Here is a 16,180-nt window from a genome sequence, read left to right as displayed (position 1 = left end):
AAGATTTTCTGCTGGGAAGATACTTGAGAGTGAGTCTAGTAAGCAGCAGGGGCCAGGACTGAGGGGAGACCCTCTGGGCTTCAGCATGCAGGAGCAAGCCCAAGTCATTTATTACTGAAGGGAAACCCAATGGCACCTGTGCACGCTGCTCAGCTGGTCCTTAAGCTACCGGCAGTGTGGGACACGGGTACCCTGGGGGCTACTAGGGCATCCCCACCATAGCATCCACAGGCCACTGGCATCTTCCACCTACTTGTGAGCCCCAGAGCATGGCCACGAAAGGAATGGTCCCAGGTAGATTTCTACTTAAAACTCATCAGGAAATGTGAGGATTAGAACATCTGTGCTAGGCAGGACCTCAGTCAGCCCTATCTACTCCAGCCCTGCCAGATGGCCCGGACTTACCTTAGAGCCAGTGTGGCACCCACAGGCAGGGCCAGGATGGGAGCTTGCTGTGAGCCCAGTACCTCTGCAGTGTTCCCCTGGGGGTTGGGACAGTGAAAGTCCAGGACTGCCCATCTTTGAGATCTCTATCCACCACTACCCTACCCAAGGCCATGCCCAGACAGCCACCCTCCTGCCCACTCCTCACAGGGGCATTCATATCCCCCGTTCAATCTCTTAGAGCACGTACTTTCAACAGGAGGGGCAGGTGTCACCTCAAGGGAGCAAAAGTTGGTTCCTGAGTGAGCAAAAATTTAAAAAGTAGCTATTACAATAGTTTGTGGCCCTTCAAAACTTAGCCCTTTGTGATAAAACTGTATTCTTTGATATTTAATTTCTCTAGTTAGGAAGAATTAATTTTTCTCCTTAGAGGAATAGTAATTTAAAAGAAAACAGTTGAGAAACACTGTTCTAGAGAATTCTCCCTTTGGAAGGGCTTGAGAGTTTCGCTGAAAGCTCTTTCAGTTCACACAGTTCATAGCTGAGAGCAGTGGTTCTCAGTGCACAGAGACTGTGCCAGCCAAGGGCATATGGGCCACTATCTAGAGCAGTGGTTCTCAACCTTCCTAACACCACGATGTATTTTCATTGTTACAAAGGGATCACGACCCACAGGTTGAGAACCGCTGGTCTAGAAACAGTTTAGGTTGCCACAACTTCAAATAGTGCTCCAGGACAGCTCCCCCCACAAGAAAGAACTGCCCAAAACATCATTAGTGCTGCTATTGAGAAACTCTGTCTAGAGCAACAGAAACTTTAGAAGATTCCAAAGACTGCCACTACACAACTGCTTGTAAACCTGGGACATGTAAACAGAATCCGTGAGAACACCCCACTCCAGACCCCTGGAGCACCAATGGCAACTCCTGGAAGAGCTTACACACACCCTTGCAGAGAGTTCCAAGCCCAGAAGTCCCTTGCCTGTCCTCAAGAAGTGGGTGGGCTGCCCTGGGCCCACTCTCTCCCAAATCCCACAGGGAATGAAGCCAAGAAGAAAGAACCTCAAAACTCGTCTGGTTCCCACACATGGCCCTGGCAAACACAGCTAAAATGGCCTTTGTCACTCCCCAGGGTAGACCAGCATGGGGAGCCTCCTGAGGATAGGAGGAGCCGCCTGGGGACAGGACGTGCCTCCAGCAGACGCCTTCCTCAGTGCGGTAGGTAGGAAAACAGAGCCGTCAGGGGAGATGGAAAGCCCAGAGCAGAACAGATCGTGGTAAAACCAGTTAAGACCAGCAGTCACAGCTAATGTGGACTGAAGCTCATGAAACATGTGAGCACTTCATGACCCACTGACTGTTCAGACCTCACAACAATCCAGCCAGGTGGGACCTGTTACTCTCCCCATTTCCCAGCTAAGGAAACTGAGGCATGGGGAGGTCAGGTAACTTGACCAAGTGGAGGAACTCCAAAGCAGGAGAGCCAGGGAACCGGAAAGAAGGAGCAAGGACAAGAGATACAGGCGACATCAAGTTTCAGATTCAAGACCTACTCCGTGACAGTCACCTGGCCAGGTGACATCTGTGAACACCCTTCTCTATCAAGCGCCCGGTAAGGTAGGCATCAGGGTCTCCTTCTTTACATAGGAGGAACTGAAATAGTCAGGAACAAGCTAGAGAGGAGCAGAGCCAACACACACCCAGGTTGCCTGCATCTGTCTACCGTGTCACAGGGCCAAGAGGAGAACTGGTGGAGTCCCCGCGTGAGCCCTCTTACCTGAGAAGATCGAGGCATGCCTGAAAATGTCCGAGAGGCGGGAGGTCACAGGCTCGTAGGGTGAAGCTTCATAAAACTCTTCACCTGGAAGAGAGAACCAGCATGAGACACAGGCTCCTCCCGTGCAGACTGTTCCCAGCACTCAGCAAATCCGCCCGGGCAACCTGCCATGACAGGGGCTGGGCTGGTGCTGCCAAGGAGGTGAGAAATGGGGCAGCCCTCCCCCAAGTGAAAAGCGCTTGCCAGGGTGAGTAAGGAGGAAAGTGTTTAACATTTCATGCAGGATACCTCCGGCTAGGGAAGCTCCCCCTGGTCAGAACTGCCTAACACATCTCTCTCATGACCTCCTGTGTGGCCAGCCCTCTCTGAAGGACTTCCGGAGGCATCTGGAAGGAAGGCTTAGAGGAGGTAGATAATCCATGGTCCATGGGAGGCTGGGGATGAATCACAGGATTGGGAGCTAAAGAGCCTCCACCATCACCCAGTATAGCTTCCCCACTGAACAAGAGAGAGCTCCAAGGTGGCCCAGAGAGGTGAAGTGACCTGCCTGAGAAAACACAGCTACTCCAGGAGGCAGAGCTAGATCTGGTCTCCAGACCCTCACAGAAGTGTCCGTGCCCATCATAGCATGCCAGCTCTGCCCAGGTCAATAGGAGAACAGAATTTCCTCTTTGATTCCCATCACTTAGCCAGGGGTATCTTGCTAAAGGGGCTAAAAGTCTCTAAGCCCTCAGGCCCCATCCACCCTTCCCACATCTGCCAGCTCCTCAGACCTGTCTTTGGGACGTTGAAGAAAAACACAAATGAACAACAGGAGACAGATGGCCCCGGGCTGCCCTGGAGACCGCCATCACCTCATCAGGAATCTTGACACCCTATGACAATGCCTAAGCAGGAAAGGAAGTGCCCTCTGGAGAGGTTACTGGGGAGACAAAATCAAAGGCTGATCACTCAACCTGCATGTGTGTGGCAAGAGGGGTGGGGAGATAGGTGACCAGATCCTCAAACACTGATCTCCCATCCAGCCAGGGCCCAGGACCAAGGCAGGCACCCCCACCCAAGGGGAGCACAGATGCAGCAGCCTATGGGGGTGCTTGCAGTAAGGTGCCACTCTTCCAGAACGGGGAGGGGCCTGGGAGTCCTCCTGGAAGTGTCTCTTTCCTGTGGTCATGTTGACACCAGCAGCTAGCACTGGAGACTCAACTAGGCCCCTGCTGGCTCAGGGAACAAGGACTCTGTCTGCTATGCCCCACAGACACCCAGAAAATAGGACAGACCCCCAGAGGAACAGGAGGAAACACACTCTGCCTATGAGAAACAGCCCCCACCCTTTGGCCTTGCAAGTCCCCCCACCTCTGGCACCCACACTGAGGGCCAAGCTCCCTTTTACATTGGACTAATGTAAACACCACTCATTCACAGAGGCCTGTGTCCTTGCCACCTTCTCCCTGAGGCCTTCCGGCCCCATCACCAGCCTGGATGATCTCAGCATCCTCCACCCCACTGGCACTCAACTTAGCCTCTCTGGAGAAACTTCTCATGCTGGGGTTACCAGCCATTGCTACTTAGTGGGGCTGAATAATACAAGAATTTAGGAGTCACATTTGTAATAAAAATAATGCTGCCCCGTGCTTTCTATGTGGCGGCACTATTAGAAGTGCTATAGATACATTAACTCATTTCATCCTCTCAACTATTCTAGGAGATAGACACTACTATTCTCCCGGTTTGATTGACAAGAAAACAAGCAGCACAGAGATATTAAGTAACTTGCCTAAGGCTACACAGCTGGTAGGTGGCAGAGCCAGGATTCAAACCCAGGTAGTTGGCTACAGAGACCAACACTATGAATACTGTCCCTCAAAATAGAAAGTGTTACTGGAACCCTGTCATTCCTAATTAAGTGCTGTTGTTTCACCCTTCCCAAGATCTGTCTTCTCCTACTGCCTGGGTGTCCCCCTAAGGCAGGGCCTGGCCTTCGCTATTACACCTGAGTACAGAACAGCCAGTAACATGACTAAAGGGTCCTGGGGCAGAAAGGTACAGCCTCTTCCAAGGCCAGTTTGGGAGGGGCTCCTGCTCTTTAAGTTAACTTATGTGGCCTGCTCCTGCCCCAGAATTCACCAGTGGGAAATCCCAAGGTCTGGGCCACGGAAGCCAGACCCAGAATATCAGATTCTAGGAATGGAAAAAGGCCTCAGCTTTTCATGTTCAAAGGACCAGGGGACCTGAATTTTAGTGTCACCTCTGGAGAAGGCAAGAAACCTGGTCTCAAATCCCAATTCAGCTAACAGTGACAGCCCCACTATGTAAACCAGGCATCCTCAAACTACGGCCCGCCTAGGACATTTATCCAACCCTCTGGGTGTTTTTGCTGCGGCTGCCTGTCCTACTTAGCAATTGACTTGTCCCAGGGCCCACAGTCCAGCCCTCCAACAGTCTGAGGGACAGTGAAATGGCCCCCTGTTTAAAAAGTTTGAGGACCCCTGATTGTAAACACTGGCAATAGTAATGACAGAGGAAGAAGCCCCAGGCTGTGGCATCTTCACCTGGATAAAGAGCCAGGGGCCCTGTGCTCTGCCACTAGCTCACTATGAGGCATCTCTCCTCCCCATGCCTCAGTTTCCCTGCTGAAAGGAGAGTGGATCAGATAATCTCCAGGCCCCCTGCAGGTCAGCTCCAGGAGCTCAGCAGTCATATCCTCAGAGGCCATACCCCTCCCCAGTCCACTGCCACCACTGGCTCTGTGCACACACCAGGGCCTCTGCTGCACACTGTGCCCTAAGCCTTGGGAGGGGGAGAAGGTGGAGCAGAGCCCCACGGTGAATCACACTCACCAGCAGGGCCAAAGAGAAGCCAAGAATCAGAAGGAAAATCCTAACCTGCCCCACTCAACCCCAGGCCCAAGCTGGGCTATGAAGAGGAGTAAGTGCCTGCAGCCTCCCCCAGGGATCCCTGCTCAGCCCAGCAGTGAACACTAAACTCTCAGGGAGACCCTATCACTCACAGGAATATTACCTGCTATTCAAAGACCTCTTGGCTTCCCTATCAGCCCAGGGAAGAAACTACCTCTGGCCCCTAAGGCCCAGGAGAAAGTAGAATCCCCTGGGGAAAAAAGACTTCCACAGAAGGAAAAAGGGGGTGATTTTCTAGGTGGGGCCCAGGGGAGAGGTCTCCAGGCCTGTATTCTGGCCAACACAGGGATCAAATCTCCATCAGTGCCATCACCCTCTGAGGCACATAGTAGGTACTTAACAGGTGCAGTGTTTAACCCAGTAGGCATCTTTTGAGTAAATAAATGGACCATCTCAAGACTGGGAACCAGGGATAGCCCATGCAGTTAGGCATTCCTGGGTCAGAGAAAGGGTCTTGATGACCACACAGTGGTGTGCAGCTAAACACACATAACATCATGCTCATTCCTTGGGCTCACATCAGCACGGTCCTCCTGTGCCCTGATGCAGTGGTGCCAGAGGGACTCAAGGACACAGAAGGGCTTGTGCTAAGAGGCCCAGGTGCCCACCTGGATCTTCTATCTGACAGTTCTCCATCCCCTCCCTGCTTACCCTGCATCTGGCCACTCCACATCTGCCCACCCCACCCTGCTTCCCAGTCTCCATGAGTTGAAACTGAAGGCTACTAGAAAGAAGCCAGCTGCCCAGAGCAAGGATCAGGTGCTTTAATTTTCTGTAACCACAGAGTCAGGCTCTGGTACAGACAGGTCCCTTGTCTCTGCAGAATAAAGTGTGTGTGCTTTATGGCAGCAAAGTACTTCCTCTTCACTTACTCTAGTTCTAGGAATCGAGGTTGCTAGGGAGAAGTGACCACCTGATTGGTGAGGAATTACTTTGCCATCAGTGGTGTAGTAATGATATGCACTTCATTCCTATACGCCCATGCCCCATTTCCACCCCCCAGCTCCCATCACCTCTCTAACCTTCCTCCCCTGACCACCCTTAAATGTCAGTGCCCCTGGGCTCTGTCACTACCTTCCTCCCACTGTGGTCATGTCCTTAGCTCCAGTGACCCCCGACAGGCTAATATACACTTCTCCTTCTTTTTCTCCAGGCCTCCATCTCTCATCTGAGCTCCAGACCTGCAGGGTGTAGCCCACAAGGGGCACATGCCCCCAAACAGGCCATCCACTGCTTGCTCCTACTACCCTCCAAAACCTGGGCTGCTGCTCCTGATACACTCATCACCCACCCAGGTGCCCAAGACAGAAGGCTGGGTGCCCTCTGTGACTCCTACCCCCTTCACCTTCACTCAGTCACCACAGCCTGTGGAGTCTACCTCCTAAATAGCTTTCATACCATCTTCTCCCTTCCTGCCACTACCCTGGCTGTGCCATCACTGTTCCTGACCAGTGTCACAGCAGCAGCTTCTCAACAGTCCCCCAAGGGAACCAGAGAAACACCTTGCTAGAGCCTAAATCTGATCATCTCTCAGATGGGTCTCTCCACCCCATTCTATCCCACCTTCTGCCATGCTGAGCACCTGCCCTGCTTGGGGCCGCCTCCCATCTGCCCCTCCTGCTCCCTCTTGGGAGTCCTGCTCTCCATGTGACTTCTGGATCACATAGCTGGCCTAGGTACCTTTCACTGGTCCCATATCCCTTGACAAGCCCGCCTCCAAGACTCAAGGCAGAACCTGGAAGCCCCAGCCCCAGCCCATCCCCAGTGTGGAAGGTTTGCACATACCACCCTAGCCAGACACTGATCTATTTGTTCAACAAAGGTTTACTGTGAGTGTACTATGTGCTGGGTATGGAGACAGTGGGAACAAGCCAGTGCAGCCTCCTCCTTCATGGAGCTCATAGTTAGAGGGTGGGAGGTGCAGATGAGTGAGGAGGGCTTCTGTCATTTATGGTGTGACTACTATGACCGGGAAGCACAGGGTGCTGTGGTGGCAGTTTGGAGGGGCTCCCAAGTCCTTGTTACCAAATCTAAACAGCCCTCTTGGAAGAGGCAGGCTCCAAGCTGAGCATGAAGAGTGAGTCACTTACATAGATGAAGGGACACGGGGAAGAGTGGGGGCAGTGGAGAGAAGAGCACCGGCCCCAGCCCTGTGGAAGGTACCTAGACCAGCCATGGGTTCTGGAAGCCAGATCTAGGGGCATGGACGAGGAAGCAGCAAGGGCAGAGTTGGGGCAGCCATGGGGCAGGGCAGGGACTCCAGCTGTACCACCTCCCACCTGGCTCTCACCTCTCTGTCTTCCAGGTTTCTCTGACCTCACTCCCAGGTCCACTTCACACTGTCCTGACTTGCGTCACATCATCCTGCTCACTTCCCCATCCTCCAGCCTGTGTCCTCCTCCCATCACCTCCTCCCCATCTTCTAGCTGTCACCTCCACTAGTCTTCGTCTCTCTTGGCCTTCTCTTGGATGGGACAGCCACTTCCTCTGGGTTCTAGCTCCCCTGGAATCCCTTCCAGGAGAGGGATTGGCACAGGAGCTGGCCAGTTCACCCCATCGCCAAGCCCTCCAAGCTGGAGCCCCAGCCACACACTTAACCACCACCTGCCCGGCCCGGGCTTACCCTCAGTCAGCCCCAGGTGGATGCTCCAGTAGATCTGCAGGCACTGCAGTTCCCTCTTCATGCCCCGTTTGCAGCGGCAGTCGTATAGGGGGCTCTCCTGCAGGACCTCCAGGGCCGCCTGGCACTCCTTGTTAGCCAGCATGGTGTTGCGGTCCCGGCCCGCCAGGCACTGCCGCAACGTGCGGTACCGGGAGCTGCAGTTGGATTCGGCCGCGCACAGCTCATTGGCCCGGACACAGTCCACTGGGGGGCGCCAGCCATGGAGCTCCGGGCCCTGCAGGGAGGAAGGGCTGGCCAACGAGCGGAGGGTCTCGTCTGGGTGGTGGGGAGGGAAGACAAGCGTGAAAGAGGGCCGCCACAGTCTCCCACCCAAGACGCAGGCCTGCGGGCTGGGGCCCTTCTGGGAGCTTCACACCCATTTCACACCAAAGCACACCAGGACTAACTCAGTGGAACAGCCCTCCTCACACCCAAGCGAGAACTCAGCCTGTCACTCTCCCCTAGCTCCACCAGTGTCTTTTCTGCCCATCACTCCTCAGCACCAGCCTGGGCCTAGGAGCACAGCACCATATGGCCACAAAGGTGGTTCAAGACCACAGACAGTCTGGGACACCAGGAGCCTAGAGAAGAATGTCACAGCCTCAGCAGAGAGCGTGGGGTTGCAGGGCTTGCGGGGGGTGGGGGGGTCTAGAGGATCACACTTTAATGCCATCCAAGCCACCCAGGAACCCCAGCTCCAGCCAAGGCACCTCATTAGGCCTTGAAAGCGGTATAAGGTCATGTGACTTTCCAAGCCTGTCTGGACCTCATAGAGACTAACCACCGGGTCCAGCCCCACAGTTCACCCTAGGGAAAGTGAGGCCCAAAGAAGGAAGATGACAACTCCAGGTCACACACAGAGGTGGGAATGCCCCCCTGTGACCCATAGTCTAGTCATTCTGAGCCACCAGACTTTAAGAGAAGACAGGGAGAGACGAGCCCAGGAGAGAAGAGCTGCCCCTTTCTGGCCTCAGCACCCCAATACTACCATCCAGTCCAACTTTACACCTGAAGACTTCCCTTCTATGGGATAAGTTCCACCCAGTGCCCTCCAAAAGAAAATACCTTAGGGAAGACTGGTGAGCAGCTCCACATCCTCTGCTGTCTCTCCTGTCTCCATCTCTCATGTCTCTCTGCTGCCTGCCTCCCAAGAGGACTTTGCTCTTTGAATAGCCCTGTTCTCTCTCTCCCTCTCTCTCTGTTTCTCTCTTTCTCTCCTCCCCTGAAACCCTCTCCCTCCAACCCTGTCTCTCTTTTGTTTTTCTTCTTTCCAAAAGCCAAATAATGAATCAATTGCAAAAGGGGAAGAGTGCCCCTCCTGGGACCCTGGCCCTGCAGATGGAGCCTTGGCTTCCCCACAAACAGCACCTGCCAGCCCACCTACCTGCCCGCTGCCCTGTGCCCACACCCACAGCGCCGCCAAAGGGAGAGGTGGGGAAGAAGCCTGGGAGGTGAAGGACTGGGAGAGGCTCCCCTGATCCTCTCAGAGCCAAGCTCCCAGAATGGTTTCCTCCAAAGGTAGATATTTCCCCAGCCTCCTTATCGTCTCCTGAGCCCCTCACTCCAGATCCTGCCCCAGAAAAAGCCCACACCATGGCCCAGAGCCACGACGGCCCAGAGCCACGACTACCCACTTCCACGACCCTAAAAGTGATTTGGGAGGCATCCTCCACTCCATCTTGCCCCCAAACATCATAAATCCCAGGCCAGAAGACCCTTCCTCCGAATACTGCAGAATCCCCCCACCCCTGGCCAGAGCAGCCTCCCGCCCTCCCCTAGGACGCCTGCTCAGGAGGGCGCTAACACAGGGACACAGCGACATCTAGAGGCACCACGCTGCACAGCGGGCAAGCCCCAGGGAAAGGGATCCACTCCAGGTGGCACCAAGCAGGGGCCCACTCCTAGAAAGAAGACAGGAGAAGAGGAGCAGGGCTAGCCAGGAGCAGGCTTCAGGGGCCAGAGCAAAAGACATATCACCCTCCCACTGACCACACCAGTGCCCCAGAAGAGGAGGCTGAAGGATGTGGCCAGACTAGAGAAGAAAACAGCACAGAGGGGGAGGTCTGGCACCTGCTGGAGAGGTGTCCTCCATGCAAGCTGAGATAGCATCTTCCTTTCTCAGCTTCAGCAGATTCCTACCTCCCTGAACCAGGTGGATCTGAGCCCCCTAAGAACAGCTGAGCCAATGTAGCCCACCCTGCACCTGCTGCCCCCAGCTGGCCAGCCTGCCTGCTGCAGCCTTGGTGCCAGCATAGCCCTGGGCCTAACACTGACTTCACCTGGCATCCCACTGGGCTTCTCCCCTGCCACCTTGACTGAGCAGAGGGCTTTACTGTCAGAGGGGATGGGTATGGAACCTCCTACCATCATCAGCCATCTCAGGAGTCACAGTGTGCTTGAAGGCCAGGATGTTAGCCCTGAGGACACTCACTCAGTACTCTGCCTGCACTACAGGTGGGGCCTAGAGCCCGAGGGAATGATCTTACACTATCTTACACAGGCTTCCCTGCCAAAAGGGAAGGCTTCCCCCATCCCACCAACAGGCACCTGTTAACAGGGCAGTGACGTGCTCTGCAAAGGGCCAGGGCGTCCTTTCCCCAAACTGTCCTTGACTCTTATCGCCCAACTTGTGACCCTAGAACCAAACAGGCCCCTCCAGAGGAAGAAGTCATGGTGACTTGGAGCCTTTAGCCAAGATACTGAGAGTAAAGAGCCAAAAGTATCCTGGAGATGTCTCCTAATCCTAAATCAGGAGAAAATGGGGACCCATCAAGAACAGACATAGGGTACAGCTTCTAGGACATCAGGGGTAGGGAGAATGAGAGACGTCACAACTACGGCTGCCCTCCTGCATCCAGTGTCCCCACTGGAGCCAGAAAACTAGTTGGGAGTAGGTCCTCAACCAGCCTACCATCCCCTCCCAGTCACATTCCCCAGTTTTTTCTCTCTGTGGGTTAGCTGGGCAAAAAAGGTTCCTTCTCCATCAACTGGCCTATACCCCCAAACCTCACTCAGAACCTTGGGAAGGGCCCACCAAAGACCTTGCCCCCAGCTGAATTGCCTCCCCCTAGTCAGACTTCCACACAGCTTCTAGCCAGGAAAATGGCCTTGGAGTTTCCTTAACGCTGACCTAACCCTTCCTTCCGACTGGCCTAACCCACAGCCTCTTAGCCCAGCCTTAGAAAGGGGTTTTTCAAGGGAAGGGGCACGGAAAGTCCAAGCCCACTTCTCTCCTCCTCTCAACATTCAGCCTGCAGGGTCGCAGACACCGGGGGGGGGGATCTCTTACCCACCCAAGCAACAGGATGTCACACACACACACATATATACACCCACCATGACCAGGACCCCCAGTGTCACTTCTGAGGAGAAGAGATTCAAATCCTCAGCCTCCTGCACTGGAGGAACCAACCTGCAGCAGCAGGATCTGAGCCTGGAGGGGGAAAGGGGCCTGGGTTGCTCTCCTACACCCATGGCCCTCCAAAATGAAGGCGCCCACACCTGGGAGCCCTGCCGGCAGGGGGTGTGCAGCCAGCAGCCAGCAATCTGGCTGCTCTTCCTGAAATACAATATTCTTCTCTTCTTGGTGATGATCATTCTCAGCCCCAGAAAGCTGGGTTTTTTAAGCAGCAGTGGGAGAAAAGGTCAGGTTTTATAACAGCCCCTTTAGGTTGACAGTCCACTTGGTGCAGTTTTGGGGAAGGGCTGCAGATCACCACCAGCCCAGAGCACCAGCCAGCAGCAGGCTCAGCGCCTTCTACCCCAGAGAGAAGAAGCTGCCCCAGGCAGGACGGGTGGAAACCACACCCCAGGGCAAGGCCTTGACCCCTGGGGAACTTAGGCCTCAGAGGTGAGGAAAAGAACAGGGGAGGGGCCCCAGAGCCTGACCAGCATAGACACCCCATGACTCTAAATTTCCTATGGCAGCCTGGAGGGTGCTTCTCAGACCACACACATCTCTGTGACGGACTCCTACCTCCAGCTCTGGGCTTTCCCAGAGCCCCTTCAGCAGGACAGAGGGTGCACTCAGGACCCCACCAGGCAACCCAACTCGGCACTGGCCACATAGCTAGCCAAGGTGGCTGGAACAGCACCCCACACTGAAGCAGATGTGTGTTTCTCCAACACAAACACACACACACCTTAGTTACCAGGCCCCCTCCAGGAGCACCTACTCCCCGCCAGCAGCCTTGCCTGGTACTCAGGTCACCACACAGCCTGGCAAACACCCTCTTTTTCTCATCTTCCCCTAGAGATGTCTTCTCTAGACCCCAGCTTCCCTGGCAGCTGAGATTTCAAGTATCATACAAGGGGGTGAGGGGCTAGGAATTCTGTGTGGTAAAGAAACGTGGGGCTCAGCCCCGGCACCCCCTGCTGCCCTCCTCCCTGCCCTGGAGGGAGGGGGCTTACAGAAGGAGCCGTGGTCTTTGTTCGGATCCGTTTCCCTTCCCCGCCTCCCACCCTCTTCACCAGAGAAAGCAAACTTTGGCTTCCTTCCCTCCCCTTCCCATGAGCTACGGGGTCCCCGGTCCCCAGAGGTGGGAAGGGAAAGGCCGGAACGGCTGCTCACACCCTCCACGCCCGCCCACCCATCTGGCTCCGATCTGGGTGGCAGGCAGAGCAAAGGCTAGGGAAAAACTTGAAAAGTGTTCCAGCGAGTGGAGCCGCTGGGAAGGGCTCGGGAGTGGGGCCTTGGCCAGGCAGGCGGGGGTGACTGCCAGGGCTCTCCCGCACGTATCCAAGCGGGAGCCGCTGGAGAAGCCCATACCCTCCACGGCGAGCGACTCAGGGAGCCGACCCGGAAAGGTACAACTGGCAGGCTTTTTCTCTCGGCGCCACTGAGCCTCTTTCCTCCCTCCTCTTTCATATCAAGAGTTAGATGTTTTTTCTTAAGTTGCTGCAATTTGAACCCTTTCGTTTGAGGGAAATGAGTGCTATCATGGAGTGCCAGTGAGCGAGGGGTGTGTGTGTGTGTGTGTTCGCGCGCCCGCGCGCGCGCCTGTGCGCAAGGACGGTCTAGATGTGGCCAGTCCTCTTCCCAATTCCCCCACGTAGCCAGCCAGCCGCGGTTCGGGTCCCTCTGCCGGCGTCCTCGCCGCCCGGCCCGCTCAGCTCGCCAGCGCCGGGCCCGGCCCGCTCCGCAGCGCGCTCTCCCCGCCAGCCTCCCGCCGGCTCCCCACTCGCCCCCAGTCCCCAGCTCCTCGCCGGCGCCCAAGCGCGCGACCCCGCACCGCCCCCCAGGCTCGCTGCCCGCAGGTACTCACCTAAAAAGAAGAAGAGGCAGAAGGCGTTTGCCAAGATCATGTTAAATAAATCCCACAGGTTTTTTTGTCTTTATCCCTTGGGTAAAAAATAATAATAATAATAAACAATAATAATAGCCAAGCAGTGATAATCAGCCCCAAATCCAATGCGGAGATCCCAGCTAGTCCACCCGATGAAGATCCTGAGTCCTGTGATTCTCGCCTCTGGCTGGAGGGGGTGGGGTGGAAGGAGGGCGGTGGGCTGCCTCTCGATGCCCCCTGGCCCAACACAATCAAACAGACACGTAGCTGTGTTATCTGCTTCTAAGCCGACAGCCGGGTCCCGAGGTCAGCCCTCCCCTGCGCTGGTCCGGGAAGGCGCGAGTCCCCGCGGGTCCTACTCCTCTGCGCTCCCAGGAGGGGTCTGAGAGGCTAGGGGGAGAGGCGATTTGAGAAGGGTTGGAAGGAAGAGGCGAGGGAGGGGGTCAGAATAAAATGCAAACAGGAAAGAAATCCAACGACTGAGGGTTAGCGCCCAGGAATAATCCAGCCGGGAGCTTCGAGGACGACAAGACCAGAGTGTCTTCTTTCGCACCAAGACGAAGACAAGATTCAAAAAAATCTTCTCCCGCTAACCCCTGCTCGGCTCACTTTTTCTAATGGAATTCCAGTGACCGTGTGTCTCTGCGTGCGTGTGTCTTTCTCCCTCTCTGCCTCCCGCTCCTCTCCCTGCTCGCTCTTTGCTCTCGCTCTCTCCAGCTCTCCCTCGCTCTCCTCTCTCCCTCCCCTTCTCTCTCTCTCCCTGCTCCTCCCTCCGCCCGCCCCCTTCCCCCTTCGCGGCTCCCTCGCCGCGGCTCTCGCGCCCGCGCCCCTCTCCTCCGCCCGGGGCTCCGCGCTCGGTCTCCCGGGCGGCTGGCGGCGCGCGCGGCGGAGCAGCGACACTCTGCAGCGGCGGCGGCGGCGACTTAGCGGTGGCGGTGGCGCGGAGGAACGCGGGCCGAGGGGAGAGCTCCGCCGCCAGCTCCCTGGGCTCAGCTGCCTGCCCTTCCCTGGGCGGACCTGCTGCCTTGACAGGAAACTGGCTTCTGGACTAGGACTCTAGCACCAGCACTTTCCTCGTCTTCCCCACTCCCCCCCAACTACGCCCCCATCTTGAGGATGGGCTGTGCCCTCCAACCCCGGTTGCCCCCTGCCCCCTGGGCCTCCAAGTCTCTGGGAAACCAAGCTTGCAAGGCGCGGAGTCCCGAGAGCCATCCTGGGAGCGTGGGGGCAGGGCACTAGAAAGGCTCCGGCTCGGTAGCCCAGGTCTTGGAGGGAGCTGCACCCTCGAGGGCTGGGGCATCCCTTAGCTGGCGGGCCGAAGCCGACGGAGCGTCCCCCGCATGGTGCAGGGGTACAGAAAGACTCTCTCCGCCGCCAGCCCCCGAGCCCCCGCGCAGCCTGCCTGCCCGGCCTAGTACTGCGCGCACATACACGTGTGCTCTCCACGCCGAGCTCGAGAACTTTCCCTCACGCCGCGGCGGGTTCGTTCCCCCCCCGACGAGCCTTGCAGCCCTTGGAGACTCCCCTTCCGCAGTGTGTCTCCCTCCCCAGGCTGGGGAGAATGCTGCCGCGCTGGGGCGCGCAGACCGCATCCTCCGGGGCCGGCTAACGCGCCGGAATCGCGTCTGAGGGAGCGCCCCGAGACCGACCCAGGCGAGAGCTCCGCTGCTGGCTCGGCGGCGGGCTGGGCTCCCAGGAGCTCGTCCCGAAGCAGCTGGCAGCTCCGGGCTCCTGAGGCTACGGCTGGGGTCCTCTTCCCGCAGCCAGGAAGGGGGAGACTGATCCATCTGTCGGTGGGCCGGTCTTACCGGCGTGTTTTAGTCACGGAATTTACAATAAACGCCCAGAAAGACCAAAAAGGAAGCGTCTGGCTGGGAAAGGGCTGAAGGAGAGGTGAGGCTGTTGACACGTTCAGGCAAGAGGGACAGAGGCGGCGGGCCTGCGGACACTCTAGGGCACACACCCACGCACGCCGGGCACCCCAGCTTCACTCTCCCTTCTGACGCGTCTTCACCTACGCCGGAGTGCCCCGCAGCCCCCGGCTTTCACGCACACGCTACTTGCAGCTCCGCGCGCGCGCGCACACGATGTGCTGGGGTGGGGCACACGCAGTGCCTCGTAAACTTTCCGCGCTGCCCACGAGCGGATCAGGGCTGCACGTAAGGTGAATTGGGTAGTGCCTTTTAAGATGCATTTTTGAATAATAAGATTCTGGAATATAGTAAATGCTAGAGATCCACTTGAATGCGAAGAGCGGGGTCACGCTGAAAACCGGCAGCCTTAGCAATTTGGAAAGCTAGAGGGAGCAACTTCCATCTTGCGGGTTTAGGCGGGAACGGGGCTTCTCCGGGCCTTGGGAGCTCAGTGTGGGTGGGCTTCCAACACCTCTGTCATTGATCTTTCCTTTCCCATGTCCCCTGTATCCTCTCCCCCAGCCACAGAGCGGTGCCTACCAGAGCCATGGTCTTGGGTGGTGGAGCGTCTGGGCGGCAGGAGGGCCTAGGGAGCGGGATCTGGGAAAACTCCTTCTTGCTGCCCTCCCTGTCATTCCTCAGGCAGCTCCTTCTCATCTCATAAGGACTCCTAGCTTCTTTCTAAATATTGTGGAACTGGCTTCAGACTAGTATAGGTTAAAAGATGAAAACCAATAGTAGTTACACTACCACGAAGGGCCGAAACTGGGAGCATAAATGAACTTTTTCCCTGCTCTTTCTTCCAGGGTCTGCTAATACTTAACACCAGACATTTTGGTAACCCACGAAAGCTTTCCTTCTTCCAAAGACCTCAGTCCAGACTCCACAATTGCTGCTCAGTGCCTCCCTTTCCTCTCCCCAACAAAAAGGAAAAAAAAAATTCTTTTAACTCCATCTAAGCATAAACCCTTTGAACAATATAAAGGAGATTTGCCCTCTCCCCTCCCCTGTCCAGGGAAAGGGGCTGAGAATGGCCCCAATGAACCTGTAGGGATGGCTCCTGCTGTCAGAATCCCCCTAGCCCCCACTCAGGGAAAGCCATCCCTGCAGGTTCATTGTTGTGGCTGCAGGGCACTCTGACCTTGGGCCCTCCTTTCTCATCTATACAAACTTCTCCCACTACACCCCACCCTGTGCAAGCCCAAGTGGTCAAGCTGCACTGCTCTTAGAAATGGCTTTGTCCAT

General features: G+C 56.2%; 1 protein-coding gene across 3 annotated transcripts in view; it reads right to left on the bottom strand.

Annotated features, from left to right (window-relative positions):
• Positions 1–13,704, bottom strand: part of GFRA2 (GDNF family receptor alpha 2) — an 81,714-nt gene extending 68,010 nt beyond the window's left edge. Inside the window, exons 1-3 of one of the 3 annotated variants that reach the window (XM_003793993.3) lie at positions 13,002–13,704; positions 7,699–8,013; positions 2,161–2,244 (exon numbers count right to left, since the gene is read on the bottom strand). In XM_003793993.3, the coding sequence (XP_003794041.1) occupies positions 2,161–2,244; positions 7,699–8,013; positions 13,002–13,041 (439 nt within the window). In that variant the 5' untranslated portion in view covers positions 13,042–13,704. The remainder of the gene's footprint in view (positions 1–2,160; positions 2,245–7,698; positions 8,014–13,001) is intronic. The other 2 variants (XM_012807696.2, XM_012807697.2) reach the window with 2 other exon arrangements.
• Positions 13,705–16,180: the final 2,476 nt, after the last annotated feature.

Source organism: Otolemur garnettii, unplaced genomic scaffold (assembly GCF_000181295.1).
Source record: "Otolemur garnettii isolate 467f Iridium unplaced genomic scaffold, OtoGar3 scaffold00074, whole genome shotgun sequence".
NCBI lineage: Eukaryota > Metazoa > Chordata > Mammalia > Primates > Galagidae > Otolemur > Otolemur garnettii.
Note: the sequence above shows the minus strand (reverse complement) of the source record. Positions and strands in the feature narration are given on the sequence as shown.